This window comes from Etheostoma cragini, chromosome 9, assembly GCF_013103735.1.
Source record: "Etheostoma cragini isolate CJK2018 chromosome 9, CSU_Ecrag_1.0, whole genome shotgun sequence".
Classification (NCBI taxonomy): Eukaryota; Metazoa; Chordata; class Actinopteri; order Perciformes; family Percidae; genus Etheostoma; species Etheostoma cragini.
The window spans coordinates 2,729,673-2,755,891 of record NC_048415.1 but is presented as its reverse complement, the minus strand read 5'-3'; the positions used below and the strand labels follow the sequence as shown (position 1 = coordinate 2,755,891).

At 39.7% G+C, this 26,219-nt stretch overlaps 1 protein-coding gene and 1 long non-coding RNA gene across 3 annotated transcripts in view; one reads left to right on the top strand and one right to left on the bottom strand.

Moving 5' to 3' along the window:
* The first annotated feature begins 9,450 nt into the window (after positions 1-9,450).
* The window catches only part of mylk4b (myosin light chain kinase family, member 4b), a 31,931-nt gene continuing 15,162 nt past the window's right edge, over positions 9,451-26,219 (top strand). The window contains exons 1-2 of one of the 2 annotated variants that reach the window (XM_034881425.1): positions 9,451-9,712; positions 16,011-16,263. In XM_034881425.1, the coding sequence (XP_034737316.1) occupies positions 9,648-9,712; positions 16,011-16,263 (318 nt within the window). In that variant the 5' untranslated portion in view covers positions 9,451-9,647. Of the gene's footprint in view, positions 9,713-16,010; positions 16,264-20,099; positions 20,351-26,219 lie in introns of those variants that run through there. The other variant, XM_034881426.1, reaches the window with a different exon arrangement.
* On the bottom strand, positions 19,991-24,526 carry LOC117950411. Its single transcript, XR_004657884.1, has 4 exons — positions 24,375-24,526; positions 23,710-23,896; positions 21,964-22,055; positions 19,991-20,224 (listed from the first exon to the last, which is right to left on the bottom strand). It is a non-coding gene; the product is annotated as an uncharacterized LOC117950411 (long non-coding RNA).

Below are 26,219 nucleotides of genomic sequence, written 5' to 3'. Positions count from 1 at the left end.
GAACATCACTTTAAATTCTCGCTATTCTCAACCTTAGTGTACAGTGTATAGCTGTTTCTTTTCACTTTGGCTCAATGTAGAACTTAGAATAAATACTTTTTATGTGAAAGTGCTCGAGCAAAGGCAGAGTAGAGGTTGCTCTTTTGAAACATTGTGTGTATTGAAAGGTGTGTCTGTGTGATTTACTATAGAGATTATATCTTGTCTCCACCCGTCATGCCGGCTTACAGTATAGCCTTGACAACCACTGAAACATGATAACATGTAGGATTCATGGCAACCCTTGGACTTGGACTACACCTCTCTGTTACATAACCACCATCCTGTCCCTTTACAGTATAGAAGCCATTCTACCCTCTCTCTTCCTTTTTTTTTACATCGTTGGCATCATGTCTCAATTATGATAATTATACCAAAACAATACTTTAGTATGGGAAGTATAGATGATGAAGATGTTTTACCACTGTAACAAACCATGATGTGCTGCTCAATGCTTGGCATCTGTGTTAAATAAGTACATTTTGCCAAACTAAATTACATTCAAGTTAAAGAAGTTTCCTGATTGAAGTCCAGAAACACTGACTTAAAAAAATGGAGTCTAAAAAAGCTTAAGACTCTAACCAAGGATGTAATGTCAACACTCAATATTACCACTTCACAAATGCTACGAAATTATTCACTCTGTTCAGGACCATTTCCCTTCTTACAGAAAGAGGAACATTAACAGTAAAAACGCTTAAATAATTACAAAAATGAACAGAGAAACTCAGAGACGTCCCAATTATTTCTAGGAAGGCTTTAGCCTAATTGCTTAAGAAGAAAATGCAAAAACTGAATACTAATGCTGAAATTAAATATATTTTTTTTAAATGAACTGTATATACAAATGAGTGAAATGTTAAAACTTTAAAAAAATGCTAAATAATTGTTGTTTACTACTCCTTTTTGGTCGTTGGTGGCCCAAAGAATGAAGCCAATCAATGCACACGCAAACAGTGAGGGCTTAACATAACTCTTCCACTAGAGGGGGCCAGAAGGACGTGCCATGGGGAGATGTCTTGCTCTGGTTTTAAGTTGCCTACTCTTCAGTCTATACTTGATGCATCTGTATTATAAAACTGTAAGTGCATCATCCCACAGAAAGCATGGACACATTAAGCTTGCCCTACCTGGCTGCTCTTACTTCAGTATGTTTCAATGATGTGTCTAAGGGTTTGGTCCTCAGGGTCTTAGGTGTTTGAGTGAAGCTTTTAAAAGGAAAATAGAAGAGAACATATTGGCGGGTCAATGTATAGTATTGCACTTATTAATCATTCAATTTGCATTATTTTTTAACTTGAATTAGACACTGTGTAATTGGTCTAAAAGGCACATTCATCCATTGCAGTTGCAGTCAAGTAAACTTCATCATTCACTGTTTTGGTTATTAATTAAAACAGTCAATTATTATTTAAAAAATATGTAGGAACCAAAGTTGCCTTAATCCTAGTGTTGTGTTTGTATCTGCTCATGTTTAAATCTATATATTTGTACAGTTGTTTGCTGTGAATGTACATTATAGTCACCAAAAAGTATTGAATATAGTTAGGCCTTTATTGTGACAGATCTTCTGCCCTCTGTTCATGTTTTTGGACTACTGCGATGGTACCCTGTTCTGGTCAGATAGAAGATATAGTCAGTGGGAATCGCTGTGCAAAAAGACTTGTTTGACCGTAACGTAACATAAATGTCAGCATGTGTTTGGATAAAAATAGAAGACTTGACCGTACAGGAACGTTTGCAAATAAGGCTCAGAGAGTGCAAACAAATTAACCAAATAAGTGGAAATAATTGTTGGAATGAGTCAAGTCCAATCATGCCTTGGTAGTTCAATTTTGCCACTACAAATTATTTTATTATTATTATTATTATTTGTAAATGTTACAGTTTTTTTTTTTTTATATTCCACAACTGGGTCTTTGTGCTCTTTTGTAAATGACTGTTTGAGGAATCTTATTTGCATGAGAATTAACAGATTTTCAGATTTTGTAGGTACCTACACTGCAATCCTCCCCAGCTTGTCCTCCCCCTAACACCCCTCCCTGAGTGTGGGAAACTCACATGCCAGCCTCAGTCCTTCCTCCATCTCGGAGGTGTTCTGTTCCTGCAGTTGAGATTGGCATTTCCATTAGCAGCAGCATCTTTTTGTCCTGTCAACATGGTCCATCATCCTGAGACCCCGACCAGTTCATTTACTCATCAGCTGTGTCATACGTGAAGGGAAACTAAACAGGAAACTAGGGTTAGCCTAGAGGAAGATAAGGGCAATGTCAGACCTCACCTGAAAAGGTACACGTGCAGCTTACTAGTAGTAGCGGGAAAGCTGAATTAATTAGAATTAGAAATGGTTTACATATATGTGACAATAAAGTACCTTTACATGATATTTCATAAACCTCATCATTGCTTTTCAGACTTAAGGGGGGCTGAGGGAAGTGTGTGTGCATTTCACTGTCTCACTTTCCCTTTGCCCTTCAACAGGCACATGAATGACACTCTAATGCCCCAGAGCAGCAGTTAACAGTTTTACTCTGGGGGACGATGGCTTAAATGGTCCTTCCAGCAGGACAAATTACAAAACAAATAGAGGCCTGTATCCCCTAAAGCCTGCCTGCTGAGCTGCGGCAGCCGCGACACAGAAGGCCTAAGCTGGAAAAACAAAAGTCTCTATAAGGTGGTGTTGTGGAAAAAAAATGTAAGAGTAAACAGATGCAATGTGATGAGTTGTTTGTTCCATGACAATGTTGGGTGGCAAGGTCGAATAACTTAACCTGTCCTGAACAGGAGTTTATGAGTCATCAAATCTAACTTGATCCCAACCCTGAGCCGTCCTTGGTAATATTACTTCTTGGACAGAGCCAAAGTTCACAGAGTTTTATCTTCTTTCTAACTTTGTCTTTATTTACCTTTTAAAAGCTAAATAAAAGAAGAAGGTTTATTGTTTGGCACAAAATTGCTTTTTTTTTTAAAGTGATATAAAGAAGATTGATATTTAGATTTGTGAGTTTCAGTTTCAGTTCATTACTTTAGCTGTTCGGCCCACAACAACATAGTGAACATAGTGGAGCATTTAGCTGCTAAAGAGCCAGATATTCAAGGTAACTTCAGTGTCCCCGAGGGGTAATTGTTTGTACAACCAGCAGACAGACATAAAAACAAGACACACAACAAAAAAAGAAAAAGATGAAATCCCACGGTATCTAAAACACAATAGTGAATAGTACATTTAAAAGAGGTCTGGCAAATTGTTTAAACTGGAATTGGAAATTGGGAAAGATGAGTTTCTGAGTCTATTGGACCTGCATCTGGGCATGGAGTACCAGCAGCTTAAACTGGCAGGACAAGGGGTGGCTAGGGTCAGCTGCAATGGATTGGGCCTTCTTTGCCACTCTGTTGAAGTAGATGTGGGTGAGAGTGGGGAGGTTGATGCCTGCAATCTTGCTACATGTCCTAAAAATACTCTCTAGTTGTTTTTTTGTTTTTGATGGACAGAGAACCAAACCAGCAGAGAAAACACGAGGTTAAAACAGTTTTGGGGTTGAAAATGTGGTTGATAAGAGTGCTGAAACTGAGTCATACAGTAACATTGCAATAAGATTAAACCAAAACTATCAGCTAAAAGAGGCAGAAAAGCTCCGTAAAGCTGCAGTCAGGTGACAATGCTCTGTTGGTTCATCACCCAGTCACATTACATGGAGTCATTTAATTAATGAAGATAATAATTATTATTATTACATTTGTGCAGTGAAGGTGAACTGTTCAGTGAGTGCAAGTCTGTTCCTGCAAGTACAAAATGTGTGTGGGTGTCTCTATATCTGACTGAATACATAAGGTAGCATAGTGAATAGTTGACATAACACCAGCTACCAACTTAGCTGCATGTTCACAATACTGACCTCAGCTTAATGCATGACTCTAGTGACAGCTCCCTTTAGATGCAATTAAATAAGGTGTTACGTACGTGATACAGATTCTGGAGAGATTCAGCTGCTCAGTTTGAACCAACAGAAGCTGACCATCGTGTACCAGCTCTTTTTATGTTTGCTCAGATTTCTCCGGCTAATTAGCTAAGCACTTAGACAGCCGTCAACGTACCTGTTTGTAATTACACGCTCTTATCTGCAGAATTACATCTGATGTTGCTGCTAGAGAATACTCACCTTAGATGGTAACTTGGGCCATCAGCAGTCAGTGCTGTAGATGTGAAAGGCATAAGGATAATTCAACAAAGCACAGATTAGTCCAAGAATAAAGTGAACACTTGTGCATGTGTGCAGTAAGTTTCTATGATTTAGTGAGGCAGTGGCTTGCAAAGTTCAGCCCAATTTTCCTGAAATTATAAAGGTGTCAAGTTGACTGTATAGTAAGCAGCCATGCTCACCTAAGTGTCCTATTATAAAAAAGAAAGAAAGGAGCTACGTGGAGGTTTACTTACTAGCAAGGTAAACAGACTTTACATACAATATTTTGCTCGGCAAAAAAAGTCAGCTGTAAGAAGTTTATGTTCTACATAAGGTTTTGACCCAGAGGTTTAGAAATGGTACCTAATTATAATAAAGAGGAGCTGCACATGCTCTGTGCAGTGTGAAAGTAGGTAAACACTGGAATAGCAAATTAAGAAACAAAATACAAATGTATTCATTTAAATGCACTTATCTAATACAGTTGTATGTAGTAAACCAGCAACAAATGTGCACAGCAGCTATTGTCTCTATTCAACATGGAGAAACAGCTGGAGTTCCTGGTTTACCACGCCATCATCACTTCTGCAGTTCTAGCCTGACCAGGCACCTCTCCTCAACCTGTCTCTCTTAGTTAAGCTGTTATAGTTCTAGACGGCCGGAGGATTTCCTTTCCTACCTTCCTGTGACACACTGAGCTGCTCTCTCCTCTCCCTTTCCCTTTGTGTGCATCCTGTCCCAGACATCCTAATTACTAACCTAGATCTGGGGCGTTGACTCCCGGAGTCCTTACGTTTTCTCTTCGCCCAGCCTATTTCTTCAGACTTGGATGGTAACAATATCTTGGTTGCAGCTGTTGCCATAGTACTGCTGCACTTCCTGCTACACCTTGCTATGCTCTGCAATGTACTGCAGTGTCCTGCTGCGTCCTGCTGAACCCTGCTGCATCCCGCTACGTCCACCTATGCTCTGCTATGCCACGCTACACCCTGTAACACCGTGCAGTGTCCTGCTATGACATGAACTACTACGACTTCCATTTGTAGTCACTGTTCCGTTATCTTTATTGTGACTTTTAGTGCCACTGTGCATTACACCCTCAACCAGCACGTCACACTCCGGCTACCAAGAGCCTGGGTCTGTCCCAGGTTTCTTTCTATACGGGAGGTTTTCCTCGCCACTGTCACACTAATTGCTTGCTCTTGGGGGAATTGCTAGAATAGATGGGGCTTTGTCAATTATAGAGTGTGGTCTTCAACTAATCTGTAAAGTGCTCCGAGATAACTTTTGTTATGATTTGATACTATAAATAAAACTGAATTAAATCACTTGACTGTTACAAGGCAGTAGAAGAACCATATATGTACTGATGTCAGTGTACTGCATTAACCATCCCCATCCTCCATTAATGTGCTTCAGGTCAAGGCTAACACTCGTGCCCTCAATTCTGTCGGCCGAGGGAAGAAGACGCTGCAGCTTACTGTGGTGGTCAGCTGGCATGCCGGCCTCATTGTGTGCCCACACAGCTGTGACCTTCCAAGACCTTCTCAGGTATCACCAAGGAATCTGCCCTCCTGATTGAGATTCCATGTAAGAAGTGCAGCTTCTGGAAATCTGCTTCAGATTTACAGTGTGTCAACCGTCAGCCTCCAAAGTCTGCACCTTTTGTTTTGCAGCTTGAATACAGTTGGCGCCTAGCTGCGATGTCAGTGAACCTCGCAGAAATCGTGATATGATGCATCTTTAAAACTCTACCGCAACCATGCCGGTCGGTTTACGCAGCTCATTAGGCTGAAAATACCTTGCAGTAAAAGCAGCTCTTAGATTTGACCTGACTGCTTGCTGCGTGTCACCCAGTGTGTCTGCTTCCTGACTTACTGTCTTGGAAGCTGTGTTAAATGGCTCTATTATACATTGTTTGATCACAAGAAATTTTTGATTCATGAGATTGTCGGTTGCTGGCTCAGATTGTCTGTTTGTTTAATTGTCTGTCAGCGGGATTACAGGATAACTACTGGCCTGATTTCCATGACACTTGTTGGACGGGTGTAGCATGGGCCAAGGAAGAACCCTTTCAGTCCTCGAAGTGAATAAGTAAGTTATAAGTAAACACCAATTTTCTTTACTCTGGAACTGGAAATGTAAAAAGATACAGAGTAGATGAAATTGCCACCTACTTTTCAACCTAATTTGCCTTGATCGACATTAATAAAGTCAAATTTAAAATGTGGTGAAGTTGGGCGCCCGGATAGCTCAGCTGGTTGAGCAGGCACCCATATTTAGAGGTTTACTTCTCAATGTAGCAGGCCCGGGATTGACTCCGACCTGCGGCCCTTTGCTGCATGTTTTCCCCCCCTCTCTTCCCTAACGTGTCTTCTGCTGTCCTATCAAAATAAAGGCTGAAAATGCCCAAAAATTAATCTTTTTAAAATGTAGTGAAGTTGATACATTTTCTTGACAAGAAAAAACGCTGACTCTTTATCTAACATCATTAAAAGGAAGATTTTCATCCCCACAAGTTTTTTTTAGTTGATGGTCTTTTGGTGTGTTATGGTATTTACTGTGTGTATTAATGAATAACAGATGCCTTGTGGCTGTGTGTTAAAAGCAGACATGCAGTTTAAACCAGACTACGGGGGGTGAAGGCAGGTGGTGTTGGTCAGGTCAGTTAGCAGCTGTTTATTTTACTGGGTTATCATTTCCTTTTAAATTTTATTTACAGATCCAGATTCCACAGCTGTTCCTGTCGTTAACCCGAATGTTGATTTTCAGATCTGAACAACAGAGTGTCTGGCACACTTTATCTTATCTCACAGACTACCGAGCTGTTCATGGAAGCTCTAGCTTTGAGTGCTACTGTTTTTTGTGACATACACAGAGTGTGACAAAATACAAAAGCATTTCCTGTGCCAAACACTACTATTGTCCCAAGATAATCTAATTGAGTGTGTGCTAAATATAGCGCAAGTGGAATACCAACATTTGGCTCAGGGCGACACTTGGTTCAATGTAAAGCACTGTTAAACCCCCACAACAACTGGGACTAGTGTCACCAATTAGCACAGAGGGAGAAGCAAGAGAGACACGAGGGTGATAGAGGGGTGACAGAGGATTGAGTGTCAGGACCGAAGGCTAAAGAAGGAGCTCACTAATGATAAGGTCAGGAGAACAACAAATAATGGTGATAAACACAACAGATGATAATGAGACAATCCTGTGAAAGGCTGGTGCGTGAAAGGAACTTGTGTTTCATTAAGAAATGTTGTTTATTGTTGCACTAATTCGACACAGGCTCCTAAACCATTAATTGAATATAATTATTCAACTCATGAAAATATTTGAGGGATTTCAAGTTATTTAATGAGCATAATAAAAGTGAGTTTGACTGTTAGAGAGAAACTAAGTTCTTTGTGTTTGTTAATGTTATCTAATGACACATGTACATTTGTTTGTGAGGAAAGCTCGTTTTTATGAAGCAACTGTAGGAAGGCATTGGGAAATGTCAACAGATGAGTGCATCAGCGCACACGGGACAACGTGCCTAAATAATCTGTTTAATTTAAAATGTTCAATGTGTTAACCTTTCCTGATTGCTTAGTTTCCAACTGTGGTCAGAAAACCAGGAGAGACTCGTTACCTCCAGCGCTGACGTTGTTAAATGAATAACGCCGGGGTTAAAAAAACTCTGCTCTGGTCGCATCTCCACCTCTGCTTCCTCTTTCTTTATCTCTCTTCTGCCCACTTATCACACACACACATACACGCACTGACTTCTCTTAAGCACCATTTTTACAACATATGCCTTATCGTGCTGATGTGACCGAGCCCGACCAGAACCCAAACATCATTTCTAATTATCTGTCTGAACGTGGCCTGCCCATCGGGTACCGTTGGGTCCCGTCGGGCTCTGTTCGGGTATCCATCCTCTAGCTCAAATGACTATGCACATGTAAAAGCTGTCGAACATAGTGATAAACCCACAGGTAATTATCACCCAACTCTGCAGCTTCCCTTAGCTCTACAGAGCGTCTTCCTGTCTTCTGACCTGCAACTTTACTGTTTCGGGTTCGCTCAAACTGATTATCAGTATACTTACAGGGTTTCCCTAAGAGGCATAGGCTCAGCTCCACCTAAGCCAGATGAATGTAAAATCAAGTTTTGTCTTTAAACTTTATTTTGTTTATTTTTTTGTTTGTTTATCTGCTCTTGCTTTTCTAGAGTTCAAGACACAGCTATGGTAACAATAATAGTCCAGAGATGTTTCCTTCAGAAGTTTGAGGAGAGGAATAAAGCTAAAGGGAGAGTGAATATTGGACTTAAACGTCCCGTGACATGGTGCTCTGGATGCTTTTATATAGGCCTTAGTGGTCCCATAATACTGTATCTGAAGTCTCTTTCCCAAGATTCAGCCATGGTGCAGAATTACAGCCACTAGAGCCAGTCCACAATGAGCCTTTCCTTTAGTATGTGCCCTTTTGGAGTCTGTAGCTTTTCAGGAGGAGAGAGGGGGGGCAAGGTGGAGGCTGGGGGTGTGGCCTTGACCAACTGCCATTTTTCTTGTTTGATAGCCATGATGTCTCTCTCATGGGTGGACCAAATTCTCTGGGCGGGCAACGCGGAGAAAGGGGACGTAACCTTGCCCCTTATGACCTCATAAGGAGCAAGAATACAGATCGGCCCATCTGAGCTTTAATTTTCTCAACGGCAGAGCAGGATACCCAGGGCTCAGTTTACACCTTTCACCATTTCTAGCCATTGGGGGGACATAGGCAGGCTGGGGGAACTCATATTAATGTAAAAAAAAACTCATAAAGTGAACCGTTAATGCCATGGCTCCTTTAAATGAATAGTGATATTCCATGATATAGCCAAATAAACTTGGTCAACAAAAATCCATTACTGCCAGTTTAAACAAAAAGTACAACAGAGAGGGTATTTTTTTTTAAACCCCACTCTGTATCTTTGCTTCTTCAGCCCCCCTGTGTCCCCCATGCTGTATATTTTGCTCTCTCTCAGTCTATCATCCCTCCTCTTGCAGAGACACATGGTACTCTGGCATGCCACTCATTCCATTATAACAAGCCACATTCCCTGGAACACTTCCTTCACTCTGTCCCTGCTTGTGGTCCCTGGGTCCCAGAGGAGACCTCCCCCCTCCTCCTCCCACACACCCTCTCTTTCCCTCACCCGCCCCCTTTGGTGCTTATCCCTGGGCGTCTGTGGCTCTGCAGTGGGGCAGAGAGCCACAGGCTGCCAGAGCTTCCCAATGAGCTGTCTCCTGATCAGTCTGTATGCCAGTCACGTTGGCTCAATTCATCTTAGCTGCCTGGTGTGTTTAGGGAGGAAAAGAACATCCAGCACCAGGACCTAAAAACACTAACCAGTGGTGGAATAGAAGAAACCTGGAGAGCAACCTTCATCCCACCCATGAGAGACATGGGAGGAAAGGAAAAGAAGATTGTGGTTATTGCAAATGTGCCCAACTACCAAGGGTGAGTCTCCTGTTGCAACTCACTGTCTTGACTGTCCCTAATTGGAATAGTTTGACATTTCTGGCGTGACTATTTGTGTTATTCTTCAGAAATGCCAAGCAATCTTAAACTTGCATAATGACCATGTTTTGAATTCCAACACCTCTTTTCCTTTGGTATCCCTTACACACAGAGCAAGGTGCCACTTGTCAAGTTACCCAGCACACTGATTTATCTGGCACTCATTTATTGTACTTCACAGTTTGGTTTGAAATAATATAACAAAAAGACAAAAAACTAAACAGCTTAAATTATTTATTTTGGCTAATAAATCTTCAAAAAAGACCTCCTGTATCCCACTGTCAGGGTTGTGTCACAATGATTTATTAGCTCAACAAACAGGAAAAAACAAAAAGTTTTTCCCTAATAATAAACAAGTGAGGGAATTATTTGCTTTATTCTAGGTTACTGAGTCCAGTGCCGGTTCATACACAATTTTGTTGCAAAGCAGATTGCAACTCTAACCGCTGTGGACTAAAATAAGGGCTCTGCTTTGTTCTTGGCGAGATAGAAAAGTACATTGAGTGGAAGCTCTACAGTTACACTTCTGCAGAGGTGCAGAGTTGTTTCCAGTGTGACTGATTGGAGGGGCTGTGGGCATTGAATATTAGGGCACCAATGTGTGAGTGTGCATATATGTGCATACTGTGCGTAAAAAAAAGTATTGTGATCCAGTGTGATGACCGTGCAGGGTCTGTGCTTTTTTCCAATAAGCCTGTCCTTAATGTATTCATATATACCCTGTGAAAGGCGTTTATTCATGTGTGTGTATTGTAAATGGCACATGCAGCAGAATTCCATGGTCGCTAGGTTAGTTAAAAATTTGGCCCCCTTCACCAGAAATTATGCTTAGTCCAGCTATTTGCATTGGACACATCAGAGAGAAATGGTGGTGATAGGTTGATCAGGACTTGGCTTAAGTCAGGTTGAAAGCTGCAGGCTGGAAAGGAGGGAATGTTGAGTTTAGGTGGGGAAAAATAAACCTGTTGATCACTTGATATTATCCTGACGGTCAACATGTTCAATTTGATGCCCATTAATTTGAGAAGTGGCTAAGGTCACTTGAGGTCCCTCTCTAATGACGGAGTGTGGGCTGGGAAACATGTACTTTTCTTTTTTTTTTTTCTTATGGAGGTTGCCGTTGAACACTATGTTCTTTAACAGACGTAATAAGGACAAACACTTGAGGCACTTTAGCTCTTTGACCTCATGCAGTATAGGTTTACTGTTTTTTATTTTTTTTATTTTAACTTGAAATGTTTGCTTACTTTTCCTAATTTGAGACTAAAGACAAATTTGGTTAGATAATCCTGTTATGTACTATTCTATTCTCCCCACACACACACACACACACACATACACACACACACACACACACACACACGCGCCATCTATTCTGGCCCGATACTTAAAAAAGACCCCTAATCTACTACTACTAATAATAATAATAATACATTTTATTTGTAATGCACTTTACATTTAAACAAATCTCAAAGTTCTACAGTCAAGGTCATAAAAGCAAGGTAAAAACATCAAAGTAAAATATCTATAAATAGTGCAACAACATTTTTGTGCAAGGTTAAAACTCATAAGTTCTACTCTGTTGCTGTTTCTGTAGCAATCTCACATTTAACAAACAAAGCCTAGCAGAGATATCCCTTGGATTTGTTACACACTTAAGTATAGCTATACATGGATGCAAACACGTGAACACAACACAAGCAGCGATGCATACAGCAGACTCTGTGGCACCCCTCGCCACTTAATGTTATCTTAGACTGCAATGTCTGTTTACCTAGCAGCGGATACACAAAGCAGAAGCTGAGATGATTTCTAGCCTTTCATTACAGAATAAGCCACATAAAATGTTGGCTGGGCAGAATTATTTCATCCTGACTTGTTGTGCAATATTCAAGCCTGGCATGTTATTCTACACCGGTCAGATCAAGACGGAGAGGCCAACCCATAGAAATGAAAAAACATATTTCCATGTGCCCACAGCTGTGCCAGATAAAAATAAATAATTTATAGTGCATTTCAAATGTGGAGACATTGCCAGTTCAAACATGTATTGCACATTTTACTACATCCACATAGCTATACAGCCATTAACTCTACCTTGTAAAATTATATTTCTAGTGACACTATTATTGGATATATTTTTGGAAAATATGCTTGTGTGCCATCTTACAAATACTAACAATTTCCTTTCAGTGCATTTATTGCTCTCTTATTTACATGTTTCACCCGATAAGCTACAAAGATAGTTCCAGCACAAACAAGGGTCACCTCAGTTTTCTTTTTTTAGAGTTGAAAGAGTAGATAGCAAAGCTCTCACTGCAAATAACTGTTGATAATAAAACGCAAAAACAAGGACAAACTGCTTGTTAAACCTCAATTTTCTTAGTGTTTACTAGACAAGACACAGTGTGTATCTCCGTAAACGGCAAAGGAGTAGTTAGAAAGTAGCTTTCAGGGCGCAAGGCTAGCCGTTTTGCCCTGCTTCCAGTCTTTGAGCTAAGCTAGGCTAAAACAAACCCATGTTGGAAGAAACTGATTTGCATCTTGTTATTTAAGATATCAGTTTTTACAAATTATTTTTTGATTATGTTAGGTTCAACTTTTTGTAGGAATTTCACTAATTTCTTATATGTAAAAAGCTCTTATGAAAAACCAAAAACATTTTTGTACATATATCCTTACTGCGGCCTTAATGACCCCAGTACTATGCTATGTCATTTACAAGACATAAAGAAGATTGACACAGAGGAGTGTTGTACTGTCACCTGTTGCTACCGTCTCTGATCGTGCCTCTCTTTTTAATGCCGTCCATTGTCTACAGCTTGTACCATTAGACTGTTACAGTAAACCCACAGCTATGTAAAGACTGTGATACAGCATTTGGCCCCAGTCCTTAACATGGAGAAATTATTTTACAATACCAAAAACATCCTGACAGCTGTCCTCTCCAATTAGCATTATTGTCATAATCAACACTTACCGTGTATATGTTTTTAAAATTCCTTTAATCCCCATAGGCGGGCAGTATATATAGATTTAGATATATAGTCATCACATTGATGTCTCCTCTCATCACTTTGTGGCACATTTGGCATTTTAGGGGGGAATTGAACTATGCCAACCCCCCTTTTTTTTCTCTAGCTCATCTAAACATACACTAGTGGACTCACACAGTCCTTAGGGGTGTCCATGATTCATTGCTACTTTAAGAGTTATGAGAAACATGTGGGTCTTCCTATCAGTTACATGGAAGGATTATAATGGAGAAGACAGATAGGAACCCCCCTGCCGTTTTATAGAAGGGATTACAAAGGGCCGCCAAGCAAAGTAAAGGACATAAACAAACTACAGCATTGCTTGGAAAGTGACACACTCTCTACTAGCACTCATAAAACACAGCCTAATACCATACACAATATCCTTATGTGGTCAAAGCAACAAAGAATAAAAGTCTTTTCAGCTTTAATTCATGTCTGCCTGGCAACAAGCATTGTGAAAGCTCCTGGATCCTAATGGTTTTTCAGTTTCCATTTCTGGTGTTAGCATGCCCCTTGAGCCTTGCCTTGTACTACGAGGCACGCAAAATAAAACTCTTTAAAGTGAATGACACAGGATCATCAGGGATCCCCAGGGCTGTGAGGCATTTCAGCTCCAACCGAAAACGTCAAAACAGCCATTATAGTTTTGAAAAGCAGTCTTTAAAACACCAGATATAAAGGTTGGTTTGGTGGCCAGGTTTAACTGTTTATCTCACAGTTGCGTGGTGGAGGAAATACTCAGCTCCTTTAAGAAGTAAAACAAAACTGTAAAAATAAAAACACCTGCAATCAGATGTCATGTGTTACCAGTGAAATGTACTTAAAAATCATAGTTATTATGAAGAATTGTCCCTTGAAAAGTATAGAATTATTCACGCTTTAAAGCATGCCTAGAACGTGAATCAGTCATCATAAATGGGGCGATTTCTGTTCATTCAGATAAGATTAAAAGAAAGTTATGTTATGTTCTGTGTATGACACAGCTTCTTGTGGAACTAATATTAGCATGTATCAGTGTTGTAGGAAGTCTGTTGACTTAGGCACAAGTACCTAATTTGTAAATGCTAGCAACTTATGGGAAATGTGGAACTTAATCAATCAAGTTTATTTGTATAGCCCTTTACAATAGCCGAAAGGTACCCAAAGTGCTTTATAAAAAAGCCATAAAATAATACATAACACATACAAAACATGCAGATACAATATAAAAGTGCTGTAGTGGTGCAGCCCTGCAGGACATTAATGATTGAGAGAGCTTTGTTATGATGTGTAACGTGTTCTGCAGGGTACATTTGGCCACTCTGAGAAGTTACGTTTCTTTACATGTTTTCCTTACATTCTCTACCGTGTGGTGTAAAATCCCTTCGAGATTTTAGGACTTCTCTACTCAACTTTATACAACATTTTCAGAATTTATCTATTTATCTAAATATTCCATTGTTTTAACTTTAAGAATTCTAACTATTTAAAAACATCCTGTCATGACCTTGTGCCATGCACATTTTAATTAACATTATTAATCAATGAGATGTGTAAATGTATCAATAAAGTTGATACACCTGCATCCTAAACCCATTCCTTCCCATACATAGGACAATAAATAATTAAATATATCATATAAAATATCAAATTAAAAGTAAAGTGGAAGATTTTGAAGTTGTGAGAACTGTAAATAAATCACCTAATGTAAAAAGGCCAACATAAATAACATTGACAGGTGCATCCCTGGCCACTCTTTCAGTTTTTGCACTGGAGTTGAAATCCTACCCTTAGATGCTGAAGAACAGCCCTGGCTGCTACATTCAGTGTGCATCAGGGGTTCATGCACTATGCTGAAACTACAGCCACTCTCTGACCTCTGTAATTGTCAAGCAAAGGCAGTACATTTACACTCTGGAGGTATAAATATCCCCGGTGATCTTCCATGACTCCCCCAGAGGCTCAACAGGTAGAGCGCAGCAAAAAGCCAGCTGTCGCCAAAAGGCGTCAGAGCGGATTTCTCCACCAAATCATCAGTCATCCCACTTGGATCAGAGATAGTGCAGAGATACTGTTCCCACTGGAGGGCTGAGGCAAAGCATATGGTGTGAAATGCTTTTTAATGGTGCAGATAAGAGTGGGGTAATGGATTAGGCTAAGTATTTTGCTTATATGAATGCACTAATCTCTTTAATTTAATGACCCTGGTTGCAATATGCAAGAGAACACAGTGTTGCAAACAGTGAGCAGGACTGCTTTATGACAGTGTTGGAGCTACAGGAGTTTTACAAGTATCTGATTCACTGTTAGCCTTCTGGATAGTTTCTCTACAGATTGTCTTTAAAGTTACTATTAGTAACTTTAACATGTTTCTGAAACTGTATTTTTTCATCTGATGATCATAAATGACCTGGAACAGAAGACAAGGCTAACAGTAAAAATAATGCTATTTGTACTTAGTTTAACACCGAAAAACCTGTGTTATTGTGTATACCCAGGAAAAAGGAAGCAGGAGTGTTCTTAATATAATCCTTATTGCATTTTTAGAAGTTATCTGTTGTAGTTATGGCCGATGGGGCAGAGCCATCACAGAATAAAGGAAATTAAACAAAGAACAACTGAAAGCTTAAAGGGAAAGTGACAGACAAACGAATCAGCTTCGGTCAGGTTATCTAGAGATGGAGACAATTATGGGTTTGTAAATAATTCATATCAGCCTTTAGGAATGTAATCTCTCTATTTCAATCATAAATTACTTTATAATATAATGTGGTTGTATGTCAGTAGCCTATATTAAATTACATCCCTCTTCCATTTAGCGCCCATTTGAAAGTTCGCTGAAAATTACAAATAGTTACTTTAAATTGAATGTTCACATTATTTATACTTTATTGATTATAGCATTGATTATTGTGCAGATTATTTTCTCTATTCATAATTTTGTCTATAAAATGTTTGCTTGTTTTGCCTGATCAACTATCCAAAATCCAAATATATTACATTTGCAAAAATTTAAACCTAGATAAAGCATTACATTCTCACATTTAAGAAACTCTAACCAGCTTTTTTTTGGCCTTTTTGTGTCATAGAAGATGTAAGTTCTATTGAACAAATTATCATCAAAATGTATTTCTTTTTGAAAAACTAATGGCTTTGCTTCATATTTCACAGCTGTTGTGTGTATAGATTAATGGTTGATAAACTGCTTGTTGTAATTTCAGGTCAGAGAAGAAGACTCTTTGTAATGAATCTGAATCTGGAAAGAAAAATGTAAAAGTCCCGTCATCTGCCCTACCACCACCCATACCCATGTCCCCCATCGTTGAAAAGATGGAGGGGCTGAAGGCCATCCGCAACCGCAGCAACAGCCTCCGTCTGGGCCGACTGGCCTTCTACCGGCACCTAGAGAAGGTGGAGACCATGCGCTGCTTCTGGGAGCTCAAACATGTGGAGCTGGAGGGAAGAAACCAGCAGGTAACATGCCTGTTTTCTCCCGGCCCTTATCATCAAATAAAAGCACTGCAATCATTCCGTGAGACATGGGGTTGATCAGATATGATATGATCAGTAATTCCTTTCTATGTGAACAGAAAATATCACAGCGTTCCCTACTTCCTTTTAACCATCCTCCTTTAGTTTGAGTAGATTAAATTCCTACAAACTGATACGCATATTTTGGGTTACTTAGTTGAACTATATAACTTATTGATCAATTAACCACTGCCAGACTTTTTGGGTCCATCATAAAGTCAGTATTTATGGGACTGAGACTGCGTGACAAAGATTCCGTCTTTGAAGTTGTGCCCCCTGAGGGCAATACGGCCATGTGTTCAACCTGAGCCACAATCAGCAGTCTGTGCAGAGGGGAGGAAGAAGGGAACTGAAATAAACCACCGCAAACACTAGTCCGTTCTCGGCACCTGTTAGCAGGCACAACATGTCCTGACAGATGGAATACAACAAGAGCACTAGAGGGAGCTGCAGAGCTTTTCATTTTTTTTATTGTTTGTTTGAACTTCCCCAACTCACAGCCTACCACACACTAACTCACGCAGTAAACCACAGGCTGACTTGAATGTTTGGCCCTTGGTCAACGCACATAGATCTACTTGCCACAAGATGGCTGCCTTGGGCCGGTTTGTTGGCTTGTTTAGAAAACCATGCCTTGCACTCTTGAGTTACTGTTAATGTCAGTCACCATCAAGGTGTTAGATGTTAATTTCTGAATTGTCCTTATTCAGAAATGTGACACTCCTTGACACTGAAGGTGTTCATTCACATTTACTGAGTACAAAGTCGTTTTCACATATGGGGTTGATTACTGAGTGGACTTGGATCTATTTTACTCCTATAAATAAAAACAATTGTTAAAGTTGACAATGTCTGTATTCAAACACCTGGATTTGATTGACATGGAGGAAGACATAAGCTTAAACATGACCAGTTCAGAAGTTTAATAAAAATATGCAGCCTATAAAGTAAGACCTTTAACTGGCCAGAGAACATGTACTAATGTATGTATTGTCTCTATAGAGTCCAGCAGCTGTGCGATATCAGTGTAGCCCCTATAAGCCTTAACTCCAAGTGGAGAAAAGGGTTTTTACATTATGTTGGGGATTTGGTTCATTTATTTGTTTGTCTTGTCCGTAACTATAAATCAGTGGTGCTGTCACAGTGACCACCAGGGAGCACTGAGGGAAATGTTACGGTTACATGGGAGTGACTTTAGATCCTCAGCCTTTCATAGTGCCCACTGAATAACTCTCTCACCTTCCTCTCTATCTCTAAACTCCTACCTCAGTTGCACCTTTGCTCCACCACCTGTCCTTCTATTCCCTGCTCTCCATTCTCCACCCACCTGCTGTTTGCGCTCTTGATACTATGACTACACCAAACTGTTCCACACATCAGAAACACGCAGGTCAGCCACCAGATCTATCAGATTCATTAACAAACGCTGTCACTCCAGACCTGCTCTGTGCAGAGGTTCTCCTCAGATTCCCTAAGGGGAATACTTTCCCTCCCGGGGGTCCTGCTCTGTGACCCCTTTGACCTTCTAACCCACCCCACCTGCTGCTGCTTGTTAAATCAAGCTTGTTTCGGACTGTTTCAGAATCTTCTAGAATTATTCAAGTATTTTTTATATACATTTTTTTTTTTTACAAAATGCCTGCCAAACTTGAAATACAAAAATATGCAATTTCAGGGAGAATTATGCTGTTTTCTAGATGAATGACCAATATCATTTGGCACCCTCTACAGTGGGATCATGAATGAAATAATCACATTTCAGTACGTATTTCTATATTATTTCTTGAAGTTGTCAAATCACTTCGAAAAACACAAGAAATGTCTCATCTTCTCTGGTGTTCAGCCCTGCAGGTTATAGGTCCTTCATAGTCTAAACCAACAAGTTTGGCAGGTCATGGGAGGGATCTGATCTGCTTGACTCCAGTGGTCACATTCCACTATTCAGTATAAATCATCAGCTACCTTACCTGACAGATAGATTTGCTCAGGCACACTCAGGCACACACACACACACACACACACACACACACACACACACACACAGTCCAAAAAGAAACCTCTGTAGTCCTCTGCTGCAGGGGCGATTCTAGGATCAAACCTTCAGGGGGGCTGAGCCTCTGATGAGAATGGGACTGAGATATAGTGCATGCAAAAAAATAACATTGTGCACAGCTGTCAGTTTTCAGAAAAGTGTTTATTTACACGTAGCCGTCAACGCCGTCCAGAGCATGTCAAACCTGTAGGTGGCAGTGTAACGAGAAGCTCGATCCCATGTTAGCCAATCAGAAATCCCGAAAAAAGCAACAACAGCAATGTTTGTCTGAGTTTGCAAACGTGCAAACAAAGATTTCCAAAATCTCTACCTTGGCCGGAGTTTTTAGAAAGACTCGTTTTCAGAGGCAAATTTTCCGTTTGCGTGTAAACAAAGGCTACAAACATGGGAAATGTCCCAGTTTTTCTAAATAACCATGTACGTGTAAACAGGGCCTAAATCAGTAATTTCATTATCCGATAATCGTTGAGCTAGTTACTGAACGACAATGTCAGCTAACGTTTTTTGCAAGCAACTTTAGTTGCTTACATTTTAATTTGGGTTCTAATCTGTGCCATGGAATTACTAACTTCTTCTCTGGGGACTGCCAATGTTAAGATTCACAGCCGCAGTCCTGCTCTCCCTCTGACAGATTAGATAGAGACTCAGCCAAAGGTGGGAATCTGGCACAACCACCTCCGATTGGCCAATACTACGTTTCTGTTAACCCTTTCCTTGACTGGATTACAGGTGCATAGCGTCGGTGACAGCAACACAGAATATTACACCTGTTTCAAGCTCTTTCAACCTGTAATTGTTTTTGCTCTGTCACTAACAGATAAGATCACAATCTGTAACTTAAAGCCCGAAAATGTATTTAAATTTAAAAAAAATGTTAGTCCCCCTGAAAAGGGTCTAATCGCCCATGCTCTGACAACACAAAGAGAGTGGATCTGAACATCTTTGTCTATAGGTGGCCTGTTCTGAATATGAGGAACAGGGGAGTTTTTGTGTTTATATTTTCATTTTGAATATCAGAATTTCGCGAAGTCTTTCTTCTATCTTCCTACTTCCATTTTTGTCAAATTGTATATTGTTATTTTACACATCCAAAGGTTTATCTGAATCTTTGATACAATGAATGGACAATAACATTTAGAAGTCCTCCTTTCTCTCACACAGTGTGGACATACTGTTGTAGTTCACAGAAAAAGACAAATACTTGTCTTGTTTTCACCTGTGCAACATGTGGCCACAGAAAGAATAAACTTGGCACTGCATGTTTAAATGCATGCGTGATTGTCAACTCGCTTTCATTATATCTATCTGCAACGATTCATGCACACGATTTTGTCAGTTTGTGAGGTACAGAGAGGCAAAGCAACTGTTTGACAGATATACTTAGAAGAATGCATGCATGGAGTGCTGTGTCCTAAGTTAAAGGATACCGCAGCGGTCTCACTAACATGCCAGCAGCAGGAGGAGTGCATTTGATTCTGCGTAAAGCAACGACACCCTGAACCCGACACCACCTGTCCCCTTCTCGTCTCAGCGAGAGACAGCATGTTCTCTCCTTTTAGGTCCCGGGTGGCGGGTGAATGGTTGGCTGGGTGGGCAGGTTGCTTGACAGCACAGACCCCCTGTTCTTGTCCGAGTCTGTAGTGAGCAAGAGACCGAGTATTCAATGCACAGCCACAAGAGCCCGACTATTTCATAATCAACGCCCGCTCTCTTGCCCAATGTCATCAACTTGTTGCCCGCCACCTGAGACTCCTTCGCCACGGGCTCTAGAAGGGCTGAGATAAGACAGACAGCCTGTGCAGGGGGACATCAGGGGTCTGGAAGAGTGAAGTTTCCATCATGGAGAACCTCCTAAAAGATAAAGATATTTGGATATTAGGAAGTGTGTGTCTGGTGGCCACTTTCCTTTGGGGACGCCTGTGGAAATTATTCTCCGCCAAAAATAGAAGAAAGACCAGAGCGTCTGCAGACACACAGGTAATACAGCGAGAGACGGTCTAAGCACCTGTAGTGCAGGTGAACAGGTGAATTTGGAAACATGCCAAAAGTTCATTCAATCTAAATGAATAGCATGTTGTAAAGGCTTGTATGAACTGGAAATGTTGTACTTTAACGTCTGGACTAATGAGACCTTAGTGCCAAAGTGATGCTAACTAGATTAATTCCTTTCTAGTCACTCTGTCAGATTTGACCCAAGCTGTTATTGTTTGTTGCCTTTCCAAGGAAGTGTTGTTTTCCTGTTTGTTTGTCTGATACATAGCAGGAAACTTTAAAAACCTGATTATAATAACATTTGGGAAGTGGTTGTCTACCATGACGTGTGTTTTGATGCAGATCTTAATGATGAAAACCCTGGACCATAAGTGTCAACAGGTTCTTGTCCAGTCAGGCCTTGTCAATGTTTTTCACTGCAATCATAATTTTTCTGGAGTTTACAGTAAGTAAGTGGAAGGGCTAGAAACGTGGAAATCTATTTGTATTTCTATTAAGGATAAATAAACAGATTTAGAGGTTTGGAAGCATTGTAAGATGTTAAAGCAATCTGACTACTTTCTAAGTCATATTTCTTTTGCTGCATTTAAACCTCCATACCTCATGGCAAAGCTCTGGATAGTGGAGCAGAGCAGTATCTGGAGACATTGCTTGTAGGTGGCTTGATTATCATATCTGACTTTGGAAAGAAGACTCTGGAATATCTGAGCCCAGCAGTGCTGGTGTTATCTGCGGGTGGCCTAGTTTTGGCTTTCACTCCAAGAATAGGAGTTGTGTTTCTAATGATGTGAAAAGGCTAACATGTTTAAGAACTGGTCTTCCCCTGGATAAAGTAGAGCATTACTGACTGTAAGGACTACAGCTGTTTTAACTGTGTAATGGCAGTAACACTAATCAGCTGAGGTATCCCTGGCATCTGGAACCTGGACCTTTCTGTTGTTGCATTGAACTACTGAAGTGAACTGAACATGTTGCTTTTGACAAAACAATGCAAACAGTAATATTTGGTAAGGCGGACATCCATCTGTAGCCAGTGCGTGTGAGCTTTGGACAGTCATTGGAAAACTTAACATCATCTGACATGCGTCACAGACTTGTCACCAGTAGTGATGTTCTGCCCAATAGCACTGGATTCCACTACTCCATCCTGGCGAGCCTCTGCACTCTATGCTACACATACCATGTCCAGTATAAACCAGTTTATTACTTAATCCAGCAGGAAGCAAAGGTAATTGACTCCTCATAAATGGAGAGCTGTGGTGCTTAGAGCAGTTAAAGCCTGTGAGTGTCAGCTTGATATTTTTATTAGTCTTCTTGTCTCCGCTGACAGTGGGATTATTACCACTAGATTTATAACTCTATTTATTGTTTCCACTACAGGGACAGTTTATTCCAAATGTGTCTAGATGTTGTCAGCACAGGCTTTAAGATGATTAAAGTTGTGATAAATAATAGATCAGACTGATCTGAGGGGAATAAAATTCAAGTTTTGACTCAGAGTGAAAGTTCTCTGTTTCTTAGCCGGCTTCTAATTAACTTTCTGTACTTTATACTCGATGTCTGTATCCATGTTTCATTCATGCCGAATCCCCACTAACCTGAACCGACACGTGGGAGCAGGTTTACCTGACCTAGGATGATTATGTTCTTCAAATTCAGCTTTACACACAAAAAGCCAGCCTGCAGCATCCTTGGAAAAACAGAGCGACAGTGTCAGTAATATGTTAACCAGGCAGAAAATCCCACATATTTCTGTGAATCTTTGTAGGTACTGTACATTTCATTAAATGTATAACAATCAACAATGTGGCATGATAAAACAAAAAGTATGAAACCATGAAATAAAACACAATCAGACTTTAACAAAAAAAAATATATATATATATATTATTTTAGGTTAATGAGAATGGGATCAGATTGAGAACCTCTTCATTATACTCAATGCCCTGTTGTTTGTGTCCATGCAACAACATTAGTGATTCAATTTAACTGAAATAATCTTTTGTTATGCTGTCACTTTGTTGCTCTTAAAGTAACAGTTCTTTTAATCAACTGAAGTGTTGGATGGATTCATTTAATCAGCATTAGGGTGTGTTTTTCTTTCTTTTGCTTCCAGGTACAATAGACAATAATACACACAAGCCACTGAGCAACAGGAGAAACCTTTTGAGTGGACCATTTTACATGTTATGTGTGTACACAATGCAGCCCCATATTTTTACTTTTATGCCCTTAATATGGGTTCGACTGTAAAAATTATGTGGATAGTTGAATTGATAAACCTTTTGCCATAAAACATACAACTTTGTCATCCAAATTTAACAAAAGAAGTTCAGTTATATGCATTTGTTAGACCAGGGACTTTCAGTATACAAACAAACAGAGTAAACGGTGATATGTGTTGTCCGACGTGTTAGTCTGGATGCAGATTAGTTCTGCTACGGAGGGAAAACGCTTGAAAAGACTGAGATCATTTTTGTCTGCAACCGTTGTTTAAAAATAAGAATGTAGTGTTGTGGATGTAGCCCTGTAGCTTGTGCTACTGCACGTGAGCATGATTAACGTGACAAGGACTTCTCCTGCCTCAGATTCTCACACTCACATAGCTTAGACAAAAATAGAACCCAAACAAATAGAAGAGGGATGGAGGAACAGAGCCAGTGATAGCTTCATGTAAAGGATTAAAGGATTTAAAAAGACAAAGGAGGTCATTTAGGAGTGAATGTATTATATTTGGGATTTCTTTGTTAGATCTAACAACTGACAGACACATCCATTTTAAAAATACAGTATCTTGAGTCTTTTTATTTGAAGTATTTTCTGCTGAAACTGGATGTTCAGGTTTGACAATATGTTAGGAGGAAACACCACAAATTCCGTTTGGATTTATAAAAAAGGAAAACTGGAATTTCTTGGTTTGCCAAGAGTGTTTTTAATCTTAAGCATGAAAAATACATTTTCAAATTCCTCTTAGCGTATTATTGATTTTTTTTCACTTTAATTATACTCAGGACTGTCACATTTCCCAAACTGTTGTTAAAGTATATATTTTTTTATAGTTTTTATTTATTTAGCTACCTAATGGTGATGAAATTCCAGTTTTACAATAGTTTCAGCATTTTGGCTCCAAATACTTATTTTATTTTTGCACAGTTTTGTGTGACTCGTCCTTACTATAAAAATACATAACGCATATTTTACTCCAGTTATCAGTACTTCCGTTAACAGCATTTCCCTGTATTTTACATTTACGTTACATAAACAAACTGTACAGTGTGTGTGAACTGAAGGAAAGGGGGCTTTCTTTCTTTTTTAAACAAGTTCAATTAGAACCAACATTTTACTTAGGTTCAAATCCCTCACATTTCCTGGCTCCATGTTTGTTTCTCTCTCTGGCATGAGGACTCCGGGGGAATGTGCTGTTTTAGTCTGGACTCCTCTGGCCTCTGGGTTGGTGTTCAATTTCAGCCGTTTGCATAACTCATTACAAGCACAGTGCTAATAGTAGTAGCTAGTAGCTAGTGGCGGGTCCTACACACACACACACACACACACACACAGACACACACACAAACAAAGAAACACAATACAAGTGCTTTCTGGCCATTGCAGTGTCATACTTTCTGAGGTGTGTTTCTGAGAGTTTAGCTAATTATCTTGGGGCCAAAGAGGATGGGACCGCTAAACTGCAAAGCATTGTCAGTAGGACATTGACAGACAAATAGATACACCTTTAATTATATTAGGTTCAATTTAACGTCAACATGTACACAGCAAAAATGCTTTAGAGTATTTTCCCAATATTGAAAATATAAATGTGTCACTGGTGGCAATAGCTGACTATCAAACTGCTAATATGCTAGCTATTCTATCAACTGAACTGCAACTGACAAAAAAAAGCTAATGCTAGGTTAGCTTAGCAGCATCCATGACATGTGTTGCTAAAGCAACAAGCAATTAAACCAAATTCAGTCAAAACATTTTGTCAAATAAACACGTCATGACTTACATTCTTAGCTTTGTGAAGTGAAGCAGTATCCCCCTGGTGAATAAATCCTTTAGAAGAACCCCAAAAGCAGCTCATAAAAACGTTTGTCTTGTAAAAGGCTGTAAATCGCTCCCGAACGTGAAGGTAATCAAAAATAGCGGCACTAGCAGCGGGGCAGACTCAGAGACCATGAGTTTTAGTACACATTGATGATAAACCGGTTTAGAAGTAGGCTTTTGAAGTTCACATTTGCCTTATATTTATTTGTGATGTAGAAGAGTAAGCAGAGCACAAACATTTCGGCTTCTTAGCTTTTTTAAGGGTGTTTTCTTCGGGGTGGGCAGATATCATCCACTAATATAATAGTCTAATAGTCGCCATAACCTTGAATAAATACCTCTCCAAAAACAACACCTTGCATTAGGGTTAGCTCGGTGAACTTAATAAACTGCAATGAGTGTATAACTAGAATATTTTTTAACAGTTTCAGCTGGATGTCTTCAGACTTGCAAGCAGTCCTGCAGCTGCCAACAGTGAGTTATCATTTTAACCAGACCACACCTTTTAAAGGGTGCATTATGTTGCAGATGTAGCGTTGTGGATGTAGCCAAAGGATTATTTGAAGGAAACCCCCATTTCCAAAGTCTAAAACACAGTGGTAGGGAGTATAAAAAATGTTGAGCAGTAATGGGAAGTGGTAAGTGGTTTTCTGGCTTGTTACTTGGAGACTGAACAGGTAGTGAATGAGAGTAGGATGAAATTAATTTAAGACAAATGAAATCACAATTGGTTTTAATGATCTGTCACCAAGTACAGTTGATCTGACATAGCAAACATTGACTAGATGGTTATGAGTGTATACATTAGTGTGCAGGAGGTTAGTAGGTCAGGTTTCAAGGTACCCACATCACAGATGGGTGTGACCCTCGATTCAAAATGCGCCATCCTATTGCGTCCCAGCACCAGCAGGTTCTGTGGTTCGAAGGGGGGTCCTGGGTCTGTGGTCCTCTTCTACCATCTACAGGTAGCAGGACAGAAATGCGCCTTCCATATAATCAAGCAATGATAATTTGACATATTGACCAATTAACCGTTGACATTTTCTAAAAAGGCTTTATAAATGAACAAAACATTGAAGCAAATACACAAATAACTCAAAAAGGGACATTTAGAAATAAACAAATACAGACAATTATAAAAAGATTTTACGTAAACAATGTTTCCAGAAATACATATAATTGCAGTAATATAATTAATTGCAGTGATAAAACATTTATTCTAGTTTAAATTATCCATCTCTTAATTTCTGTTTTGTTTATTTATTTACTTATTTTAAGATGATTGTTTTTGGCAATTTCAGGCCTTTATTTATATAAGACAGCTGAAGACGTGAAAGGAAAGAGAGAGGAATGCTCGCTGTTGGAGTCAAACCCATGGCCCTGCGTCAAGGACTAAGCCTTTATATATGTGTGCACGTTTTTTCAGGCACTTTTATTTATACATTCATTAACATATTTATTTCAACATTTATCTTTTATTGTTCTATTTTTTTAGTTTTGTTTTTTTAGTTTTGTTTTTCCATAAGGTAGGAGTGTCCTTGTCAATTTGAACACTGAGAGACGGAGGGAGACATAAGATCCTTTACTTGACTTATCCCCTAAGATCTGCTCTTTTTTATGTATGTGTATGTATGTATGTATTTTATGTGTATGTGTGTTTGGGCTGGACAGTTTTTCCACCAGGTCAAAGGTCCCCATTTACCCCGAATCCTCTTCCAAACGCCGGTCCGGTTCCGCCAAGGTTTTTTCATGTTACATAACACTGACCACGGGAAGCAAACTCACAATAACCGAGGAATGCATTCAA